General features: G+C 47.0%; 1 protein-coding gene across 2 annotated transcripts in view; it reads left to right on the top strand.

Moving 5' to 3' along the window:
- Positions 1-21,715, top strand: part of COPZ2 (coat protein complex I subunit zeta 2) — a 158,815-nt gene that overhangs the window by 90,851 nt on the left and 46,249 nt on the right. For both annotated transcript variants that reach the window (XM_077459748.1, XM_077459749.1), the window contains 2 exons: positions 7,540-7,595; positions 19,193-19,270. In XM_077459748.1, the coding sequence (XP_077315874.1) occupies positions 7,540-7,595; positions 19,193-19,270 (134 nt within the window). The remainder of the gene's footprint in view (positions 1-7,539; positions 7,596-19,192; positions 19,271-21,715) is intronic.

Here is a 21,715-nt window from a genome sequence, read left to right as displayed (position 1 = left end):
GACAGTGATCGATCGATACTGCACTTGGGTGGGCTGGGCGGAGGGGCAAAACGCAGGTGCTAGCAGGTATCTGGGCTGATCCCGCTAACAATGCGTTTTTTTGGAACCCTAAACTGCTGGGGACGCTAGTATAGAACTGATCAGATCAGATATTGATCTGTTCAGATTCTATACCACTATGGGAGGTGTATGCTTTGCATGTGGGTGTTAGCGGTACTGGCACTAACCTAGCGCTGCCTGGGGCGACGCAGACCCTGACCCTAAAACCTAATTGATATCACCCGCCGGGTGATCAGGGGGTTAAACCTTTATTGGGTAATAAATGGTGGATGCCATGATGCTATAAAAAGCAAACAAACTCACCAGAGTCACCCGTAACACTTATACGGTGATCACTGGTGAAAGGGTTAACTAGGGGCAATCAGGGGGTTAAAATCTTTATTAGGTAGTATATGGAGGTCCCTGGCGCTATATAAAAACCTGACGGGGAACCTAAATAACTAACTGGCTAACCAGCGTCACCAGTGGCACTTATACGGTGATTGCTGGTGAAAGGGTTAACTAGGGGCAATCAGGGGGTTAAGTATATGGGGGTACCTAGCGCTATAAAAACCTGGCGGTGAACCTAAAAAAATAACTAGCTACCTAGCGGCACCAGTGACAGTAATGCAGCGATCAGAAAAACGATTGTTTAGTGATACTGGCAAAAGGGGGTGAAAGGGTTAACTAGGGGCAATCAGGGGGTTAAAACCGTTATTGGGTAGTATATCGGGGGACCTAGCGCTATAAATACCTGGCGGTGAACCTAAAAAAATAACTAGCTACCTAATGGCACTAGTGACACTAATGCAGCGATCAGAAAAACGATCGCTTAGTGACACTGGCAAAAGGGAGTGAAAGGGTTAACTCTAGGGGCAATCAGGGGGTTGAACCTTTATTGGGGGGGTAGGGGGCTACCCTGGACCTAACACTAACTACCCTGACAGTTTTTACTGTCACAACTGACACTAAATGCAGTGATCAGTAAATAAATGATCACTGCAATCAGTGACACTGTGACTGGGGGGGGGATCGGGGGGCGATAGGGGGGGTGATGGGGGGGGGATTTGTGTGCCTATGTGTACCTACATGTCAGTGTAGTGTTTGGTGCACTTACTTTCTGTGTTCTCCTCGCAGTCCGGTCAAAAAGACCACCCCGAAGAGAATGACATCACTTCCTCCCTGCCTGTGTTTACTATACACAGCGGGGGAAGCTTCTCATTCGTCAGGAGCGATCGAGAGGGGATGGCCAGAAACCAACGTGTTAGTGACACTGGCAATAGGGGGTGAAAGGGTTAACTCTAGGGGCAATCAGGGGGTTAAACCTTTATTGGGGGGGTAGGGGGCTACCCAGGGGCGGACTGACCATTTGTCTACTCGGGCACTGCCCGAGGGCCCCAGGCCACTAGGGGGCCCCATCAGGGTTGCCAGCCTCAGTAAAACCAGGGACAGTGTGTAAAAATCCTGAGATTATAGCTGCCCAAACTCTCCTGTACCTTCTCAGCCAATAGAAACATGTCTGTGTATACTGTGTGTACATGTATGTGTATACTGTGTGATTGTATACTGTGTGTGTATACTGTGTGGCCCCATAATCTCTGATTGCCTGGGGGCCCCATAATCTCCTATTGCCCGGGGGCCCCATAATCTCCTATTGCCCGGGGGCCCCATGAGTTGTCAGTCCGCCCCTGGGGCTACCCTGGACCTAACACTAACTGCCCTGACAGTTTTTACTGTCACAACTGACAGTGACTATATCACTTAGTACCACAGTGCTGAATAGCAAACAATAATCTGGTAATGAAACTTCCGGTGGCCAAATGGTTAAAAGAGCAGTACCCAGATAAATGTAAACTCCAAAAAACGGTAAACCGGAATGGACATTAGCCTTAGTCGAATATCAGCAGGTTTGTTTCATGCAGATCCAATTTTGATATCACCACTGAAGATCAGCAAGAAGAGGGTAAAATGAATAAGTCTATAGCCCAATCTGGGTCTCAGCCCAAAACCTTTGTCAATTAGATTAAAGAGAGTAAAATCATTAGGTAAATATAAATTTCAAAGAGCTGAGAATATGCAGAAATTGCAACACATCAAGGCAATTCCTAAAATACTGTGTCCAAATATCAGCAGATAAATTCAAAATCACCGTGGACAACAACATTAATACGTTTGTTTTGAAAATGTCTTCTTTAATCTGGCTGTGGCTGTTTCTCAGTATTGGTCAAAATATTCCCGTATGGCATCAATATTAGATTAGATCCATTAACAGGTTGAATATGAGTGTAAAGTTGGATAGCATCAGTAAGTCCATACCAACAAAGCTTTAGGTCAGGGGTGCCCAACCTTTTGAAGAGCGAGGACCACTTAAGCAACTTGGTAACCGGTCGTGGGCCACAATGAGCAGAGCAAGCGGATGACAGGTCCATGCAGAGCGGGCACAGACACACCCCACTCTACTCTATGGGTCCTCTGATCTGATCCACCTGGATGGAAGAGGATTTTTTTTAGCAAATCAGATTGGAGGTAGGCAGGTGTAAAAGGACACAAATCTGTTTACATCTGCCGTTTCATAGAGGTAAATGGAGGGTCCGATTGAGTTGTACCAATTGTGTGGAAGGGGCCTTTCACAGTAATGCAGTGCAGTGCACCTGTGTCTTTCCTGTGGGTTAGCCACACTTTGCTATAAACTTTTATTAGAGCCTGCAGGTGTGGTGCACTTTCTGAAAGCTCACCAAACCCACAGGTAATAACAGAAGTCTATGCCTCAGTGCAGGTAACCTGAAGGTGCACTGCACCTGCGGATCAGTTTGAAAGTAGCCCAGTAACCACTGCGCAGATATGCCCAGATATACACTGCAGTTTCGGTAATAACCTGACCTTTAATAACAGTCTTTCATTCAGGTATCGCCTGCTGTTGCTGTCCCCAGCAGCGTGCATTTGATATCACTCTGCCTGTGGCAAGAGACGGTGCTATACAGGAAGCATCAACTTATACAGCTCTGCTCCACAGCTGCTTGCTTTGCTGGCTTCATTAACAACACAGATGCTCTGGGATGGCAGGTCTGCAACCCATGATCTGGGCTTGCCAATCTGCCATCCCACAGAAGGTGGTCGCGGGCTACTTCAGAGGGCTCTGCAGGCCACTGGTTGGGCACCCCTGCTTTAGGCATAATTTTTACACAGTTTGCTATTAAACACACACTTCAGATGTGAGGATCAGGTCACCTTGTAGACCAACTGAAGTCAGACATTGCTGTCGAACAACTGCTATTCCATTGTGGCAAAAAGTAGGGCTGTTACTGATTAATTATAACGCACATACAGATCCAACTACTTTTAGCTGATCTCCTTGCATTGCAACTCTGCATTAGTCAGTGGTAAATGTGGTATACACTATATACAATCACCCGACATTAGCTAGTTTCCACAATCTATGACTTAACTTCACAGTTCACATAAATATGTTTTAAATTCAAACTGTAGCACTGACGTAAGTAATTTTTTAAATTAAACTTCAAGAAAAGCGTAGAAAGTTAGTTTAACTTTAATTATAAAACGTATCTAGTATATTGACTGTCAGTCACTTTATAGTAGGCAAGTAGGCATCACTTTAGCCAGTCACGCAGACATACCAGAGTGTTTAAATTTTGTTTATTTTTATTTTTTTACAACAATGTTAAAAACGGAGGTTATCAAATTTACCTACAATTAGCTGAATGATCCCAGTTAACCACATCCGTATTTACCATCACTGTCCAGGCTGTCCCGTGACATCACTGGACTTCTCCCCCCTTCCCTTCGTTAGCAGACGGAGGCACTTGGGGAAGGAGGGTCCAGTGACATTGACGTCACCGGATCTCCGACGGAACTCTCTGAAGACCCGGAAGACGGCAGAGAGGTGAGTACTGATTGAAAGAATTTTGATCGATCAAAAAAATTAACGATTAATCGAGAAATTAATCTTTCATTTTCCCAGCCCTTGCAAAAAGGCAATTGTATTAGAGTGATACTAAACACACACTGTTAAATTTACAGCATCCCTTCTCTATTTGCATATGGATGATAGCACTGTAATTAGTTTAATAAAAAAAGAAACCCATCTAAGTACCTTTTTGCTAATTGATATATACCTGTCACATGACCCAGCTCTTTCCCAGACTGCCTGCATGGAAACATAAGCAAGAGGAGCTCCTAGTGCTCTGATACTGGTCATATGTGTAAAATAAAAAATAAAAAAGCCTTTGGAATACAGAGTAAATATAATTAATACTAATAGACTGTTTTAAATTGTCATACAAGTATATATTTGAAATCAAAATCTTTATTATTTTTTGACAATAACATGGTGTGGGCAGATTTTGCCAGTCACAGGCTGTGTCACTCCCCTCCAGCCTTTGTCTTAGAATAACAAGGAGGTGAAGCCTCCATCAATCTACATGTAATATCCAACCCCCATTGTGTTTAGCTAGTGAGCATGGAGGAGGAGGAGGGAGGGAGTGGGCTGTTATTTACCACTGTGTATACGCCCACATGGGGGACTCTATAGTCACAAGAGCTGCTCAGGTGTGATAGGGAGGACATGCTCAGCATAGAAACTCACTGAAAACTGAGCATGTGCACTATCTGCCACCACTGCTCTGCAAAATCTCCCACTACATTGGGGACATGGGCAGGAGGAAAGACAGAGAACAGCAGGATCAACCGGGTTTTTTGCAGAACACAGTAAATGAATCCCATAGTGACCAAGTGAGTATGAACAACATGTAATGCAACATTTACTGATGGTTTATGATATGGGTTTAGTGACACTTTAAGATTTAAAAATATAGCCACATTTAATAATGTTCAAGCCTGTAACTTATGCATTTTTAAAAGTACATCACTACTTGCATGCTTCAAATGTAGTACGCCTGATGTGTGAAACAAATTCCATCCACAGTGTAATGTAGATGTCTGTTATGAAAAATTCTGAGAAGAATATGATGGTTTTAAGGCCCATTTCACACAGGGCTGTCTGTTTGAACTCATCTGCTTGCTCAGCGGGGATCTCTCCGTTGATGAGCGCGATCAGTTTACATTTTAACTGCGAGTTGCAACGATCCAGAGGTTTCAAGTGTGGTATGGTTTATCTTGCCTGTGGCCATATCATAAACCCTGTTCTTCTATAACTATACCACCCAACCAGGGAGTTTGGGTTGGCGGGGGGGGTCCTCTCCTTCGGAAAGGTGACCACAGAGAGGGAAGAGAGTAGTGGTGCTGGGAAAAAAGGAGTAGGCGCCCTCTGGTAGTGGGAGGGTGGCAGTGCAGGTTATGCTGGCTAGCTTGCCTGCTGCCCACCCACCACCACACAGCCCGGTCCCCAACAAGCCACTGACCGGCACCGATCGTGGCCCAGGGGTTGGGAAACCTTGCTCTACAGCAGGGGTAGGAAACCTGTCAGAGGTTGAGATCTACCTGGACAACATGGAGAAAAGCAAAAGGGGGGGGGGGTAGGCTTTGTCTAAAATGTGGCCCCTTTAAAACATTATACGCATGAAGGTAAAAAACCTTCAGTGTCAGCCCCCCCAAAACTTGCGTAAGCCCGATCTCGAGTCAGCGATGTGCACGAGACCCATGGCTCTCCCGGGTCTCTCCCTCCTGATTGGCTGAGATGCAGGAGCCATTGGATAATGCTGCTGTCAATCACAGCCAGTGAGGCGGCAGCAGGAAGTGTGGCTGAGCCATGCTCTCTGTGTCTTGCTATGGGGGCAATTGGCAAGGAGAAGGGGCCCAGAGCGACGGCAGGGGACATGAGAAGAGGAGGATCAGGTCTGCTCTGTGCAAAACCACTGCACAGAGCAGATAAGTATAACAAGTTTGTTTTTGTTTTTTTTGTTTTGTTTAAGTTTTTCATGCTATAACCTTTCAAAGACACACCTCCCTCTATTTTTTGAGAAAGACAGCTGCTAGATAAGACAGTTGATATAAATGTATATATCTTTTAGCTAGCATATACTGAACAATACAGCACTTGGAATGTTTGCATAGTTCATAAACAACACAGCATAAAATGGATGCATAAGATGCCAGCACAGTACAGAAAGGGTTTATTATGGAAAACACATCTCAACAGCCTCTTTGGAAATAAAGAGCACAAAGCAGCATTTTTCAGTACTGGAGTTATCAGAAAAGAGCAGGTGTTCTCCTAATTGGCTGCAAAAGAGGAAGTACACTTTGAGTCTAGGTTAACATCTGCGCTTGATGTGTTTTTCAGTCACGTTTTACAGTGCATATTGCATTTTTAAATCCTAAATGCGTTTTTTCATGCAGTTTTCATGCATTTTACTTTTTTGTGGGCGGGGGGCTTATCGGAATCTGGAAGCCCCCCTTTAAAAAGGGGGCCCCCAGATCCCCCCATTTTTTTTTTTTTTGACAGGTCCTTTATTAATAAAATAGCTCAGAGCCGCCTTCTCTCTGAGCCATCTTCTCCCGCTGCTGTCCATTCCTGGTGCTGTCTTCTCCCCGAGCTTTCTTTTTCCTCACCGCCGGTTACCAGCTTAAAAAAAAAGCTGCTCTTCTTCTGTGGCTGTCTTCCTCCATTGTGTTGTCACCTGTTGTTTTTCACAATGGGGGACAAGGGGCTCTCTGAGTGACGTTGTCGGATGGCCACACCCCATGGTTATATAAGAGATGCCACACAGCGAGCGACAACACAATGGAGGAAGACAGTCACAGAAGAGCGGATTTATCTTTTTTTTTTTTTAGGAGGTAACCAGCGGCGAGGAAGGAGACAGCAGCGGGAAAAGACAGCAGTGGGATCTGGGGGACCTGTACCAGATTCCTATAAGCCCCACGCAGGGCAGAGCCCCCCCAAACACCCATCCCCCCATGTTGATGGCATGTAGCCTGGGATGGTTCGGGGGGGGGGGGGGTGGCGGCGCGCACGCTCGTCCCCTCCCTTTCCTAACCTTGCCATTTTTTTTTGCGCATTTTTCTTTCTTTCTTTTTATTTTATTTTTTTACTGTAATTTTTTATTTTTTTTACATTCAGCTGTCAGTGGGGAAACCCGCTGACAGCTGATGACTTATCAGTTGTTAAGGACATGGCAGCCGGGTTCCCGGCCCCCTGCTTAGCAACCAATTATATATAGTGTTAAAATAAATACTGCAAAACACATCAAAAATAGCCTCACAAACAAAACACTTGCATTTCTGGTGTGTTTCCTTTTAAGTCTATTACCTGCAAATCGCAGGAAAAAAGTCCCCGACCCTTTCCAAAAATGCACCGGCTGCAAAACACATAGATGTGAACTTGTACCATAGGAAACCATTTTAAATGGACTGTAGTGCGTTTCTGCAAACTGCAAAACGCACTAAAAAACACATAGGTGTGAACCTAGGGTAAATTAAAGTGCTTCCTTGTCATGGTGTTGGTAATGTGTTTTTTTTTTGTTTTTTTTTAGCAAAGTGTGTTTTGTTAACAATTGCTCCAAGTATAATTACTGTGTCTACCTACAGCTGCTGCTTCTGTCTGCGCTGACTTGTATATGTGAGAGCCTGTGTCATATGCTACGGTGAGTGGAACATGTCAGTGTTGTATGTCTTCTTATAGCAGAGCAAATATGTAATCTGCCCTTTATGTAACAGCAGGATTTACTGGTATTTATTCCTTACATTATTAGCGAGTGCTGAAGCCTGCTAAGTATAAATGACAGGTTTTCTTGCCCAAATTGCACCTTTGTCCTTTTTAATTATACATGACTATAGTATAACTGAGGTTTACATTACTGCTGCACCAACCACCCAACTCCGATTCCTATCCCATTACCATTAAATGAGACCACACCTTTTTGGAGTCATTAGTGGCCATAGTAGCCCCTTTATTAATCAAAACAAATAATTAACATATCAAAACAAAACATCAATAGAATTATCATTTAACTGATCAAACTGAACTCGTTGGTCTTCTGCAGGGCATTCCCCCTCCCCACCCCATTAACATAACGAGCAACATGCACTGCGGTCGTCTTAACTGTAACTAGGCCTCAAGCTGACGTGCTAGCTCAGAGACAACCAACTCTTGACCGCAGTGCACCCATTCACCATCTTCCATATAACTATCGTTATATGGCATCCCAGCAACGAGCCCATATCTCCAATGGGTCCCGCATCAACTTCTCAGTGGGGAGGGGTTATCTTCCTTTACCTGCACCGACCAACACCCGCCAACCGCTACAACATCCAGCACCCCTGTGAAAGCAAAAGAAGTTAGCACCTAACAAACCACAGCCCTCTGGACTAACCAGCGCCCCACAAACCGCCATGTATTGTCTGCTTAGATAAGGGAGGGAGGGTGGGAATCTTTCTCTGCGCCGACTGATGCTGGGGCGGGATGTGCGCTCTACTCCCGCACTAAACCCCGCCCCCTGAAACTTCCTAACCAATCCTGCGCTGGCCCAGTTAACTCTCTCATGCCATCCCTTCGCCTACCCCGTGGTCCGTCTCCACTCTGTCCTTGACTATATTATAACTGAGGTTTACATTACTGCTGCACCAACCACCCAACTCTGATTCCTATCCCATTACCATTAAATGAGACCACACCTTTTTGGAGTCATTAGTGGCCGTAGCAGCCCCTTTATTAATCAAAACAAATAATCAACATATCAAAACAAAACATCAATAGAATTATCATTTAACTGATCAAACTGAACTCGTTGGTCTTCTGCAGGGCATTCCCCCTCCCCATCCCATTAACATAACGAGCAACATGCGCTGCGGTCGTCTTAACTGTAACTAGGCCTCAAGCTGACGTGCTAGCTCAGAGACAACCCACTCTTGACCGCAGTGCACCCATTCACCATCTTCCATATAACCATCGTTATATGGCATCCCAGCAACGAGCCCATATCTCCAATGGGTCCCGCATCAACTTCTCAGTGGGGAGGGGTTATCTTCCTTTACCTGTACCGACCAACACCCGCCAACCCAAGCAAGGATAACACCTTATCCTTGGGCCCACCTCCACACCCTCAATGCTCGCTCAATCCCATCCTGTAGACCTAAGGCCCATAGATCAATCCCCACGGCATTAAGATGCACTCCGTCATCTCACAGATACCGCCATGTGTCAATCTCTAACTCCAAATGCCGAACAGCCAACCCCCCATTCCTTACGACAAAACGACTAATCTCCTGGTTCACCTTCCTCCTGGCCTTGTTAATCCGGTCCACCGACCTGGCTAACCTCCATGTGGTCCTGGCAATCATGTCCGACCACACAATGCTCATTCCGGGAAACGCTGCCCTAAGGCGCAAGAAATCATACTTGATGTCCCGCGTTATGTCTAACTTCGTGCGAAGGCCAAGATCATTGCCCCCCACATGTAAAACCAACACATCAGGGGGCCTGTCAAAACCCGCAAAACGGTGCACCTCGTGCACCATCCTGCTCCAGAGCATGCCCGGGAAACCAAACCACTTCAAGCATGCCTCCCGCCTTGAAATGCCCAGCTGTCTACCTTCCGGCCTAGCATCACCCCTCCTAGCCCCCCAGCAGACATAAGAGTGACCCATGATCCAGACCAACCCTGCTGGAGCACCTGAAAGAAAAGAAAAACACAAACCAAGTAACAGTAAATGTACAGCTGTAACACAAACCCATGCCGACAGCCCCCGTTTCACCCCCACTACACTCCCACCAGCCCTGGCCTAACGTAAGAACGAAACCTCCTCGATTCCCACCGGCCAATCCTCTTTACCGACTCCTCATCCAACCCCCATCTGACCGCCTCCGTTACGGCCCCGATCCTGAACGAATGGGAGGAAAACTTTTCCCCTCCAAAACCCAAAGCCATCAAACATTTCCGAAAAACCCCTATAAACTGGAATCGCAACAAAAAATCCCCATTTGTATGCATCAACAATGGGCCCGGCAAAGCCGGCCGACGATCCAAGAACTCGAGCACCACTAAAACAGGACAAAGCTTATAATCCGGAATTGCGAATACTACTTCCTTGCCCTTGCCCCCTTGGTCTGTTTTCGATCTGCACACCAGCATGCGCAACCTGTCACCCGTACAAATGACGTCCTCAAAAAACAATCCCCCCGCTCCCGTTTCGCCGGGCTGACCAATTCCCCTATCCGGAAAGCGCCAAAGAACGCCAGTACAAACGCAGCTTTAAACAAGATGAGTTCATAAGTCGACAAACACACCACCGCCAGCTGATCACAAAGCCTGCCCAACAGATCAAAAGACACCGGTCTCCTGTCATCCTTCACCTGTCGATCCTTCCGATACCCCTTCACCGCTTGCCTCACCCAAAAATCCTTTGTGTAATCCTGTTCCCCCCGCAGCTTGAACCAGAACGCCAAGCCGGCTAACTTTCGCCCCAGGCTAGAAATTGATATGCCATTCTCCAATTGTCGGGACACAAAGTAAAGAACCAGCAACCTCCGATCCCGAACCCCCGCCCTTACTTGCATCCCCAAGGCTTCCCACTCCGCCCAAATCTTCTCATACGCCGCCCAAGTACCCGCACTCACTGATCGCCGGATCCAGTCGGATACTCTTCCAACGCAATCTTCCACAGTCCCTCCGGGCACGGTACCCCTGCCACATCCGCCGTCGGTGTCAGCTCCCGAAACCTGTCCCACTGAAAACGAGACAGCGCGTCAGCTATAACGTTTTCAACCCCCGGCAGATGCACCGCATGTATGAAGATGTTCAATTGCATACATCTCAGAACCAAATGCCTCAGCATCCTTACCACCGGCGGAGAAGATGCCGATATCCGGTTCAGAACCTGCACTACTCCCAAATTGTCAACATGAAAACGTACCTTCAGGTCCCTGAAGGACTCCCCCCAAAGTTCCACCGCCATCACCACTGGAAAGAGCTCCAGGAGCACCATGTTTTTCAGCAAGCCACCCGCGCTCCAGGAATCGGGCCATTGGCCCGCACTCCATTTTCCCTGGAAAAAAGCCCCAAACCCTGTCGACCCCGCCGCATCAGTATAGAGTTCCAGATCGAAGTTACTCACCGGCCCCGACATCCACAAAGCTCTCCCGTTGAAACGTTCCAAGAACACATGCCAAATCCGAAGATCCTCCCGAAGATCCTTCGACAATCTCACAAAGTGCTTCGGCGAAAACACCGCCCCTGTGTTAGCCGCCAGCCGCCTACCGAAAACCCTCCCCATGGGTATTATCCTGCAGGCAAAATTAAGCTTCCCCAGCACAGACTGAAGAGTCCTGAGCTGTACCTTACGCATGCCCACCAACACACGTATCTCCGTCTGCAACGCCTCCAGCTTGTCCGCCGGGAGACGACACTCCATGGCCTCCGAATCCAAAAGAATACCCAAAAAAATGAATCAGTCTTTCCGTCTTATCTGGGGCCAAAGGGATACCGAAACTCTCTGCCACCCGCTCCAGCGTTGTCAACAGCACCGCACACACCACCGACGAAGCCGGTCCCACGCACAAGAAATCATCCAGGTAGTGTATGACGGAATTCACTCCCGCGACGTCTCTGACCACCCATTCCACAAAGGAACTGAAACGCTCAAACAACGCACACGAGACGGAGCACCCCATTGGCAGGCACCTATCCACATAGTTCTCGTCCTGCCAACAGCAACCCAGAAGACGAAAACTGTCCGGGTGCACCGGGAGCAGCCGAAACGCCGCCTCGATATCCGTTTTTGCCATCAGGGCCCCCCGTCCATAGCGCCTGACCCAGAAAACCACATCGAACGACGTGTAGGACACCGCGCTCAACCAGGGGTCAATGACATCATTGACCGACCCCCCTTTCGGGTGCGACAGGTGATGTATTAGCCGATACTTACCTGGCTCTTTCTTGGGAACCACCCCCAGCGGAGAAACCACCAGATCGGGAAGGGGCGCACCCGAAAACGGGCCCGCTATCCGACCCAAGGCCACCTCCTTCCGCAGTTTCTCCGAAACCACCTCCAGATGTAGCAATGCGGACCGCAAATTTTTAGACGCTGGCGGGACCACCCCTAGCACTGCCGGGATCCGAAACCCTTCCGCAAACCCCTGTCCCAAAAGTCCAGCCGCCTCCCTATCCGGATATCGATCTAGAAAAGGCTGCATCTTTTCCAGTCTCACCGGCATCGTCCCTCTTGTTAGCAAGGCTCTCCAACCTTACCCTTTCCTTGCTTGAAACACAGAGAAACCGGATGGGCTCCCCCACAACCGGAACACTCGTGTTTGTACTTGCAGCTCCCTGCGAATCTACAACTCCCCTCATTATACTGCCAACAGACTCCCTTCCGTCTTGCGGCCGATTGACCGGAAGCCCCTGATCCACCGCCCCCCCCCCCCCCTGAAAAAACGGATTCGGCATCCTCGCCGACGACATCAAACGCATCCACAGGCTGATGTCCTTATGATCACAGCGAAGAGCAGGTCTGATCGCCCTCCTTTGACGAAATTGCTCGTCGTATCGTAGCCACGCCAGTCCCCCGTAGACTCTATGCGCCTCACCAATCGCGTCCAGGTAGCAAAACAGCGCCGAACAATGCTCCGGGTTCCTCTTCCCTATCACACTGGCGAGAATTGCAAAAGCCTACAACCAGTTCTGGAACGTCCGAGGGATAAGCCTGTAGCGCCTCTTCTCCTCATCCTCCTTCTTGTTGTCCTCCGGCTTGACCCTATCTAAATTGAACATCTCCAACGGCAACAGCGAGAAGATCTACACATATTCCCCTTTCCATATCTTCTCCCTAACCTCCTGCTTCAAATGTGCACCCAGCGGCCCTTCAAAACACACGTACACCTCGTAACGGGCCGCATCAGCCAGTCTGATCACATCCTGTTTTTTGCTCGTGTCCCCCGACGTCCCGGCTTTTTCCCCCGAGGACCCTGGCGACACCGCGGACGCAGCAGCCACCACCGCATCACACGCCACCCAATTCCCGCGGCCTCAGCAGGCGCCACCGGCGGAGGCGCCCCCGCCGCAGCAATGATATGCGCTTGGGCCGTCCCCGTCTCCGCCCGGCGATCGATTTTTCCGCCACCTTCCTGTGCTGTTCGCCTCCGACCGGCTCCATCCGCACTGCTGGGCCTGTTCCTGCCTGTTGCCTCTCCTGATCCCTGCAGTCCTCTCCGGTGGAAACATAGGAGCCAGCAGCAGTCTCTGTGTGTCTCCCTCGGCAGAGCCCCACCCCCGCAACGACTGCGCCAGGGACCAAGCCCAATTCTCCTCCACTCCGCATGGCAGCCTTCCTCATGCGATTCTGCGCCCGCTCTCCCGCCTCTGTCCCGCGGCCGCCACAGCCCTTACGGCCGGCCGTTTAGCTGGAGGTTCGTGGGGGGCGGCGCCAGCGTTCCCCGCCCGGCGTTGCGCAGGTGCCCTGGGGGAGTCAGGGGAGAAACGAGCCGGCGGGCGGGAGCGCCGTGCCCGGGCCGGATCCTCCCCCGCTGGCCGAACAATGTCCCTTGCACCACCCAGTACAGTCTCCACCTGGTCCCGCAGCCATCTCTCACTGTTGGCCGCCGCTGCGGCCCGCAGCTGCTGCAGGAGATCACCCAGGGAGGACGACATGCTGCCCTCAATCTTTCTCTGCGCCGACTGACGCTGGGGCGGGATGTGCGCTCTACTCCCGCACTAAACCGCACCCCCTGAAACTTCCTAACCAATCCTGTGCTTGCCCAGATAACTCTCTCATGCCATCCCTTCGCCTACCCCGTGGTCCGTCTCCAGGCTGTCCTTTCTAAAGGTACTCAATGGCATATGACAAAACCTGTTGTAAATGCCTGCAGATGCCCCATCTAACTGTTTTAGGGGAACGTAGTCAGGTTAGAAAGTAGTCCCAATAGCGAAACTATATTACCAAAAGTATTGGGATGCCTGCCTTTACACACTGATTTTTAATGGCATCCCAGTCCGTAAGAATCAATATTGAGTTCCCCCACCCTTTGCAGCTATAACAGCTTCAACTCTTCTGGGAAGGCTGTCCACAAGGTTTAGGAGGGTGTCTATGGGAATGTTTCACAATTCTTCTAGAAGCACATTTGTGAGGGCAGGTACTGATGATGGACGAGAAGGCTTGGCTTGCAGTCTCCGCTCTAATTCATCACAAAGGTGTTCTATAGGTTGAGGTCAGGACTCTGTGTAGGCCAGTCAAGTTCCTCCACCCCAGACTTGCTCATCCAGGTCTTTATGGACCTTGCTTTTTGCACTGGTGCGCTGTCTTGTTGGAACAGGAAAGGGCCATCCCCAAACTGTTCCCACAAAGTTTGGAGCATGAAATTGTCCAAAATGTCTTGGTATGCTGATGCCTTAAGAGTTCCCTTCACTGGAACAAGGGGGCCAAGCCCAACCCCTGAAAGACAACCCCACATCCTAATCCCCCCTCCACCAAATGATTTGGACCAGTGCACAAAGCAAGGTCCACAAAGACCTGGATGAGTGAGGTTGAGGGTGGAAGAACTTGGCTGGCCTGCACAGAGTCTTGACCTCAAACCAATAGCACACCTTTGGGATGAATTAAATCGGAGACCTTCTCGTCCACATCAGTGCCTGACCTCACAACTGCGCTTTTGGAAAAATGGTCAAACATTCCCATAGACACACTCCTAAACCTTGTAGACAGCCTTCCCAGAAGAGTTGAAGCTGATATATCTGCAAAGGGTGGGCCAGCTCAATATTGGACCCTACGGACTAAGACTGGGATGCCATTAAAGTTCATGTGTGTGTAAAGGCCGTTGTCCCAATACTTTTAACAATATAGTGTATAATATACCAGCCGTTCTCAATCATAGGCAATAGCAACCAATAGAAAATAAATAAATAGAAAACCTCACACAATCCTATACCCATGGTTGATCCAGAGGAAGGCAAAAAAAACTTAATAAAACATGATCCAGTTTGCTCCAGCAGGGGAAAAAAATCCTTCCTGATCCCCCAGGAGGCAATTAGATATTGCCCTGGATCAAGAAACCCTGGTCTTATTACCTCTTCAGTTAAACTTGTACGACTCTAAAGTTGTGCCGACTTTGGAGTACAACTTTGGTGCAAGTTTGATGTAATTTTGGATGGGTGCAACTTGGCTATGACTTTGGCTTTGACCAGTGATAATGGACAACCATTGCACAACTGTTGCATTGTATAAGATTCAGGTACAACTGTCATGCAACTTTTGAGGGTTAACATTGAAGTCTATGGCCCTCAAGTTGCATGAATGTCGGACCAAAGTAGGACATGAACAACTTTGAAGTCACTGCAACTTTAACTTATATGAATGGTTATCATTGGAAAACATGGGGAACGATTTGTCATGCGACTTTGATGTCCAAGGTTGCATGACAAGTTGCACAAGTGTGAATGGAGCCTAATGCCCCGTACACACAATCGGATTTTCCGACAAATATTAGATGTGAGCTTGTTGGCTGAAAGTCCGACCTTGTGTATGCTCCATCGAACATTTGTTGTCGAACTTTCCGCCAACAAATGTTGGCTAGCAGGTTCTCACATTTTCCGCCAACAAAACATTGTTGTCGGAATTTCCAATCGTGTGTACACAAGTCCGATGCACAAAAGTTCACGCATGCTCGGAATCAAGCAGAAGGAGCCGCACTGGCTATTGAACTTCCTTTTACTCGGCTCCTCGTACATCTTGTATGTCACCACGTTCCCACATTCGTAATTGTTGGCCAACATTTGTGTGACCGTGTGTGTGCAAGACAAGTTGGAGCCAACATCCTATGAACAAAAATCCACAGTTCTGTTGGAAAGTCCGATAGTGTGTACGGGGCATAAATGTTAATATCCAGTTATATTTTGTGTATTAAGGAATGCATCCAGCTCTTTTTTTAGAACAATCTACTGAGCTGGCCAGAACTGTTTTTTGAGGGAGTCTATTTCACATTTTCACAGCTCTTACTGTGAAGAAGCCTTTCTGTATGTCTTTTTTCCTCCCGATGTAAAAAGTGCCCCCTTGTCCTCCGAGAGAGGCCTCTTCCCACTGACCAAAAAAGTAAGCAACATTCTTCCCAGTGACCATCACACTAATGTACTGTGGACTGCATACTGTATATATTAATTATTGGCAAGTGTTCTCTGAGACCTGAAAGTTATTTCAAAGGTTCCTCTTTGTTAAGAAACGTTGATAACGGCTGCAATATACAATACATCTCTAGCTGCCTTTTACCTCCACTCTGCTCCTCCCCCTTCCCTATGCATTCATATGAGCCTTCATGTTCAGTATATGTTGGTCATATCTGCATGCTCAACAACCCTCTAAAGCAGGGCACTCCAAACATTCTAAACAAGGGGCCAGTTTATTCTCCTTCAGACTCTAGGGGGGCTGGACCATGGCCAGTGGGTGTAGGAAATGTCCTGGCATCAGTGGGGGTAAACAATGTACTATCTTTGTTATAAGGCAAGTAGTGCTCCATTGTTGGTGTCAGTTGGGGGAATTAATATTAGTACCTCGTTGTTGGTGTCAGTGGGGGAAATTATTAGTGTCCTAGTGTTGGTGTCAGTGGGGCGGGGGGGGGGGGAATAGTGCCCCAAAGGCCAGATAATGGCAAGCAAAGGGCCATATTTGCCCCCCAGCCACAGTTTGGAGACCACTGCTCTAAAGTCAATGAGCAGCTTTAGGAGTATTTTAAATATCAATCTACTACACTCTTAATAATGAATCCCCCAATCCATTCTGCTTTCAGTTGCTGCTGCTAATAGCAGGTTTTATTAATATCCAAAATCATCTTACAGGGGAGGTCCACTCTAAAAAAAAAAAAAAAAAAAAAGAAAAATGCATAAAAAGGCTAAAAAAAAGAAAAATTTTTCACTTACCAGAAAAGGCTGTTGCTAGGCAGATCGTCCTAATCTGCCTCTTCCTATTCCGTGGTGATCTTCGGTCTTCTCCTCCTCGTGTTGTCTTCTGGTGAATGGGGCGAGGTGTGTTCTGGGAACTGTGTATGTCCCACAACACAGCGTGCTCCATTCACAAAGCGCATACGACTCACGCATGCGCAGTAGGAAACGGGCAGTCAAACACTGCCTGTTTCCCTTAATTTGAATGGCCGCGCCGGGAGCCAAGAGAGGGGTCGGCCTCGGGCGGCCGACATCGCGGGCACCCGAGAAAGGTAAGTGCTTATTAAAAGTCAGCAGCTACAGTGTTTGTAGCTGCTGACTTTTCTTCTTTTTTTTTTTTTTTTTTTCGCTGGCCCTCCACATTAATATATACTGTTTATTTTAAATTAAGAATTTCAGAATTGCATGATGATTAGTTTCTTGTTTTCTATCCCCACATATTACGTAGTCATTCAGATTATTTAGAAAAAAAAAATTTGGACAAATTTTACACACAGTCCTCTGCCATCACAAATTGATTTGATTTTCTGGTATTGTCAGCTACATCTAGTGGCCATTATGGATTTTTCCTGCAATACCTCAATCAGGAAAATACTGCATTATGTACCCAAACAAAATTTATATATTTTTTTCCCCACTAATAGAGCTTTCTTTTGGTGGTATTTGATCACCTCTTGGGTTTTTAATTTTTGCATTATAAACAAAAAAAAGCTACAATTTTGATATAAACACAATATTTTGTACTTTATGCTATAATAAATTAAATAAAAAATGTTCCTCAGTTTAGGCCGATATTCTACATATTTTTGGTAAAAAAATTGTAATAAGCGTATATTGATTGTTTTGCGCAAAAGTTATAGCGTCTACAAAATAGGGGATATATTTATGTCATTTTTATTTTTATTATTGTTTTTTACTAGTAATGGCAGCGATTTGCGTTTTTTCTATCAGGACTGCAACATTGTGGCGGACAGATAAGACACTTTTGACACTATTTTGGGACCAATGACAATTATACAGCGACCAGATCTAAAAATAGCCACTGATTACTGTATAAATGTCACTGGCACGGAAGAGGTTAACACTAGGGAGAGATCAAGGGGTTAACTGTGTTCCCTAGGTGTGTTCTAACTGTAGAGGGGATGGGACTCACTAGGGGAGGAGACCAGTCGGTGTTCATACTTAATATGAACACACGATCGGTCTCCTGTCCCCTGAGAGAACCGGGATTGATGTGTTTACACACACAGATCCCAGTTCTCGCTCTGTTGAGAGCGATGGTGGGTGCCCAGTGCACATGGCATCCGCTGGGCACACGCATTGGCTCCGGCGGGACACGGCAGCACACATGCACCTGCTGTGATGTCTTAAAGGAGCGACGTACAGCTATGGCGATTTGCGCGATTTGTGACAACCTGCCGCAGTATAACTGCGGTGACTGGTCGGCTAGTGGTTAAGCTAAATACAGTCAGAAATTGTAATGCTTGTGATATTTGTCCAACAATTTCTATAAATAAATCCCTAATGGTTGCTGGTCACAGGTTGCTCAAATCATGCAGGGGACATTGGTCTGTAAGTGGGTTGCAGGGAGGTGCGGCTGTGATAACACATATCGTCCAGGTGTGATGAAAGAACTCGTATTGAAATATTGCAAAGACAGTTCACAATTATCCTAGTGGGAAGACAGCCCAACTGGGAACACTCACAAATCTAACAGCACATAGAGAGCACGATTCAGCCAACTGGCAGTGTCTGTTAAGAGGGGCAGAATGCGGCCTGGCCATCTTGGACCTAAGCAGGAAGATGTCCAGAGAAGTTGCTAGCCTTAAGCTTTCCCTCCATGTCAGGAATCTTTCCCTGCCGCTAGGTCTGTCCCTACCAAGAGGGTTACCTGTCCCTACTCTACCCACTCGCAAAGTGGGTGCAAATCAGGGCCTTAAATAGGCTCTGCCTGACCCAAGATGGCTGTCAGTCACATGGGGTGGCGGCAATCAATTGGATAGCTTGCCTAGTGACCCAGTTAAACATAGCGGGCCATGTTTCCCTTGACTTCCTCTCCAACTGCGATGCCACTTGGGAAGAACGCCACCTACAGTGGAGAAAGTAGACTGCACCTGCCTACAGATCCCTGATATCTTAAATGGCATGCCTGTTGCTGTGATAAACCCCACCTCAAAGTTGCCTGAAGCCACCAGCAGTAGCATAGGTTATATTTGATTAATACTGCATTACTAGTTTTACGTTGAGATATCTGTTTAAAGTACATAGGTATATAATGAAACCACAATAGATGCATACATTTTCCTTTTTTTCTACCATAGGAAAAATGTGGATAGAAGTTCTGTGCTTGAAAACTTGGACGCTGTTTATTTGATACTCGATGAAATAATAGACCAGGGGTAAGGCTTAACTTGATTTCTAATTCTTTATTTTTTTATTTTTGCAGTCACACAGGCAAGAAGGCTAGCAACATTATGTAGAACAATGTGTCTGAACCATTATATACCAAAATGTATAATGTATAAATGTATAATATCATGATCCAATGACACTGATGATGGTGGAAATAGGGGGCTTGAGAAGAATTCCAGACTTGTACACCCTTTGAAAGAAAATCTTCTCCTGATCATTTATGTAACCCCTTCATTTCCGCTTGTATAGGAGTTAAAGGGTTATGTTTGAATGACTGTTAGAAAGAAACAAAGGATGAGTGATTGACTCCAGGGTCTAGAACAACCAATGGAGAACAAAGTAGGCCAAAAAGGTGCAGAAAAGAAGGGAAAATGTGCATAGTAAAGAAAATGAGGAGAAAGGATTTGATGGTGAGGGATAGGAGATGCTGAAGACAGCCATTGCTAAGTAGGTCATCATGAGGTGCAATCCCTTTTGTGTTTGCATTGAGAGCTTTATCTTTGGAAGGTCTCTTATGCTAGTTCGCTAGGAGTTATTCAAGAAGGACCGATAAGATCTTAAACTCTGTCCAATAATATCATGTTTTGTAGAATTGTTTTTTCCGTGTGGTTTGCTGCAGCCATGTTTCTTCATCAATTTTATTTCCTTAACCTTTTGAAAACCACAAGCCAATTGGAGGGGATTTAGCCTGTTTCCAGTACAGTGGTATGCAGACCTTTGCTACATTCAATAGGTATATTAATAGGGAACGTTTTGTATCATTTTATTGGCAACAGTGTGTAGCCAGGTGTTTGGCTAGAAACAGAGAACAATTTCAATCACAGTGCTGCCATTAACCTGTTGCCTCCAGCAGAAACAAAGCAGATGGAGACTGGTCATGTAACTAGCAACATTATTTACTGCAGTGCATGCAGATTTTACTAGTACTGTACTCGTGTGCGCCACTGTAAAGACTGGGCCCCAATACTAGCCAACTGAAGAACTAAAGATGGCTCACTCAGGTAGCTGCCTCACCAGAACTTTGCTTTTCAATATAATGATTATTTTTACTGTTACTGTTTTCTAATGTGATTACTTATTGCTGATTTTGTAGATTACCAGGTTTAATTTATAAAATTATAGAAAGGTACAGAGATAAAATGATACCCTGGGAATGGGAGTCATGTTTACATATTGCTGAGAATTGAATCTCCAGTAAAAGGTGGCATTGCCCAGAACATGGAAAAGTGCAAGTGAGAGGAAGAGTTTGTTGTCATCCCATATTTTTAGGGAGTATTTGGTGATGGGGTCTTACAGATATCTGTATTGGCATGGGAGCCAAAGGATGTTGGTGACATTAATCAGGTTCAGGGAGTAGGCTTCCAAACTCCCCCATAGAGGGACATTGGAAACTGTGTGAAAAAAGGGACAGTTGTTCTAAATGATTGCTAATTAAGATTCAATATTGAGTTGGCCCACCCTTTGCAGCTATAACAGCTTCAACTCTTCTGGGAAGGCTGTCCATAAGGTTTGGAAGTGTGTCTATGAGAAGGTTTGACCATTCCATCCAAACTTGCTCATCTATGTCTTTATGGACCTTGCTTTGTGGATGGGGGGGATCATGGTGTGGGGTTGTTTTTCAGGGGTTGGGCTTGGCCCCTTATTTCCAGTGAAGGGAACTCTTAAGGCGTCAGCATACCAAGACATTTTCGACAATTTCTTGCTCCCAACTTTGTGGGAACAGTTTGGAGATGGCCCTTTCCTGTTCCAACATGACTGCGCACCAGTGCACAAAGCAAGGTCCATAAAGACATGGATGAGCAAGTTTGGGGTGGAGGAGCTTGACTGGCCTGCACAGAGTCCTGACCTCAACCCGATAGAACACCTTTGGTATGAATTAGAGTGGAGACTTGAGCCAGGCCTTCTCATCCAAAATCAGTGCCTGACCTCACAAATGCACCTCTGGAAGAATGGTCAGACATTCCCATAGTAACACTCCTAAACCTTGTGGACAGCCTTCCCAGAAGATTTGAAGCTTTTGTTATAGCTGCAACGGGTGGGCCAACTCAATATTGAACCCTACCGACTAAGACTGGGATGCCATTAAAGTTCATGTGTGTAAAGACAGGTGTCCCAATACTTTTGGTAATATAGTGTATTAAACTTAAACACTTTACTTTAACCACTTCCCGACCGCCGCACGACGATGTATGTCGACAGAATGGCACGGGCAGGCATAAGGGCTTACATGTACGTCCTTGCCTGCCCGCTGGTCGGGGGCCCGATCGGGCCCCCGCCCGGTGCCTGCGGCGGTCGGTATTCGTTCGGGAGCGATCCCGGACGAGGGGACGGCCATTCATTCATGGCCACCCCCTCGCGATCGCTCCCGACGAATGAAAATGTCCCGTGACATCATTTCCTCTCCTGTAATGTAAACACAGGAGAGGAAGTGA

Source organism: Lithobates pipiens, unplaced genomic scaffold, assembly GCF_037356315.1.
Source record: "Lithobates pipiens isolate NorthernLeopardFrog02 unplaced genomic scaffold, aLitPip1_a1.2 Scaffold_28, whole genome shotgun sequence".
NCBI lineage: Eukaryota > Metazoa > Chordata > Amphibia > Anura > Ranidae > Lithobates > Lithobates pipiens.
Note: the sequence above shows the minus strand (reverse complement) of the source record. Positions and strands in the feature narration are given on the sequence as shown.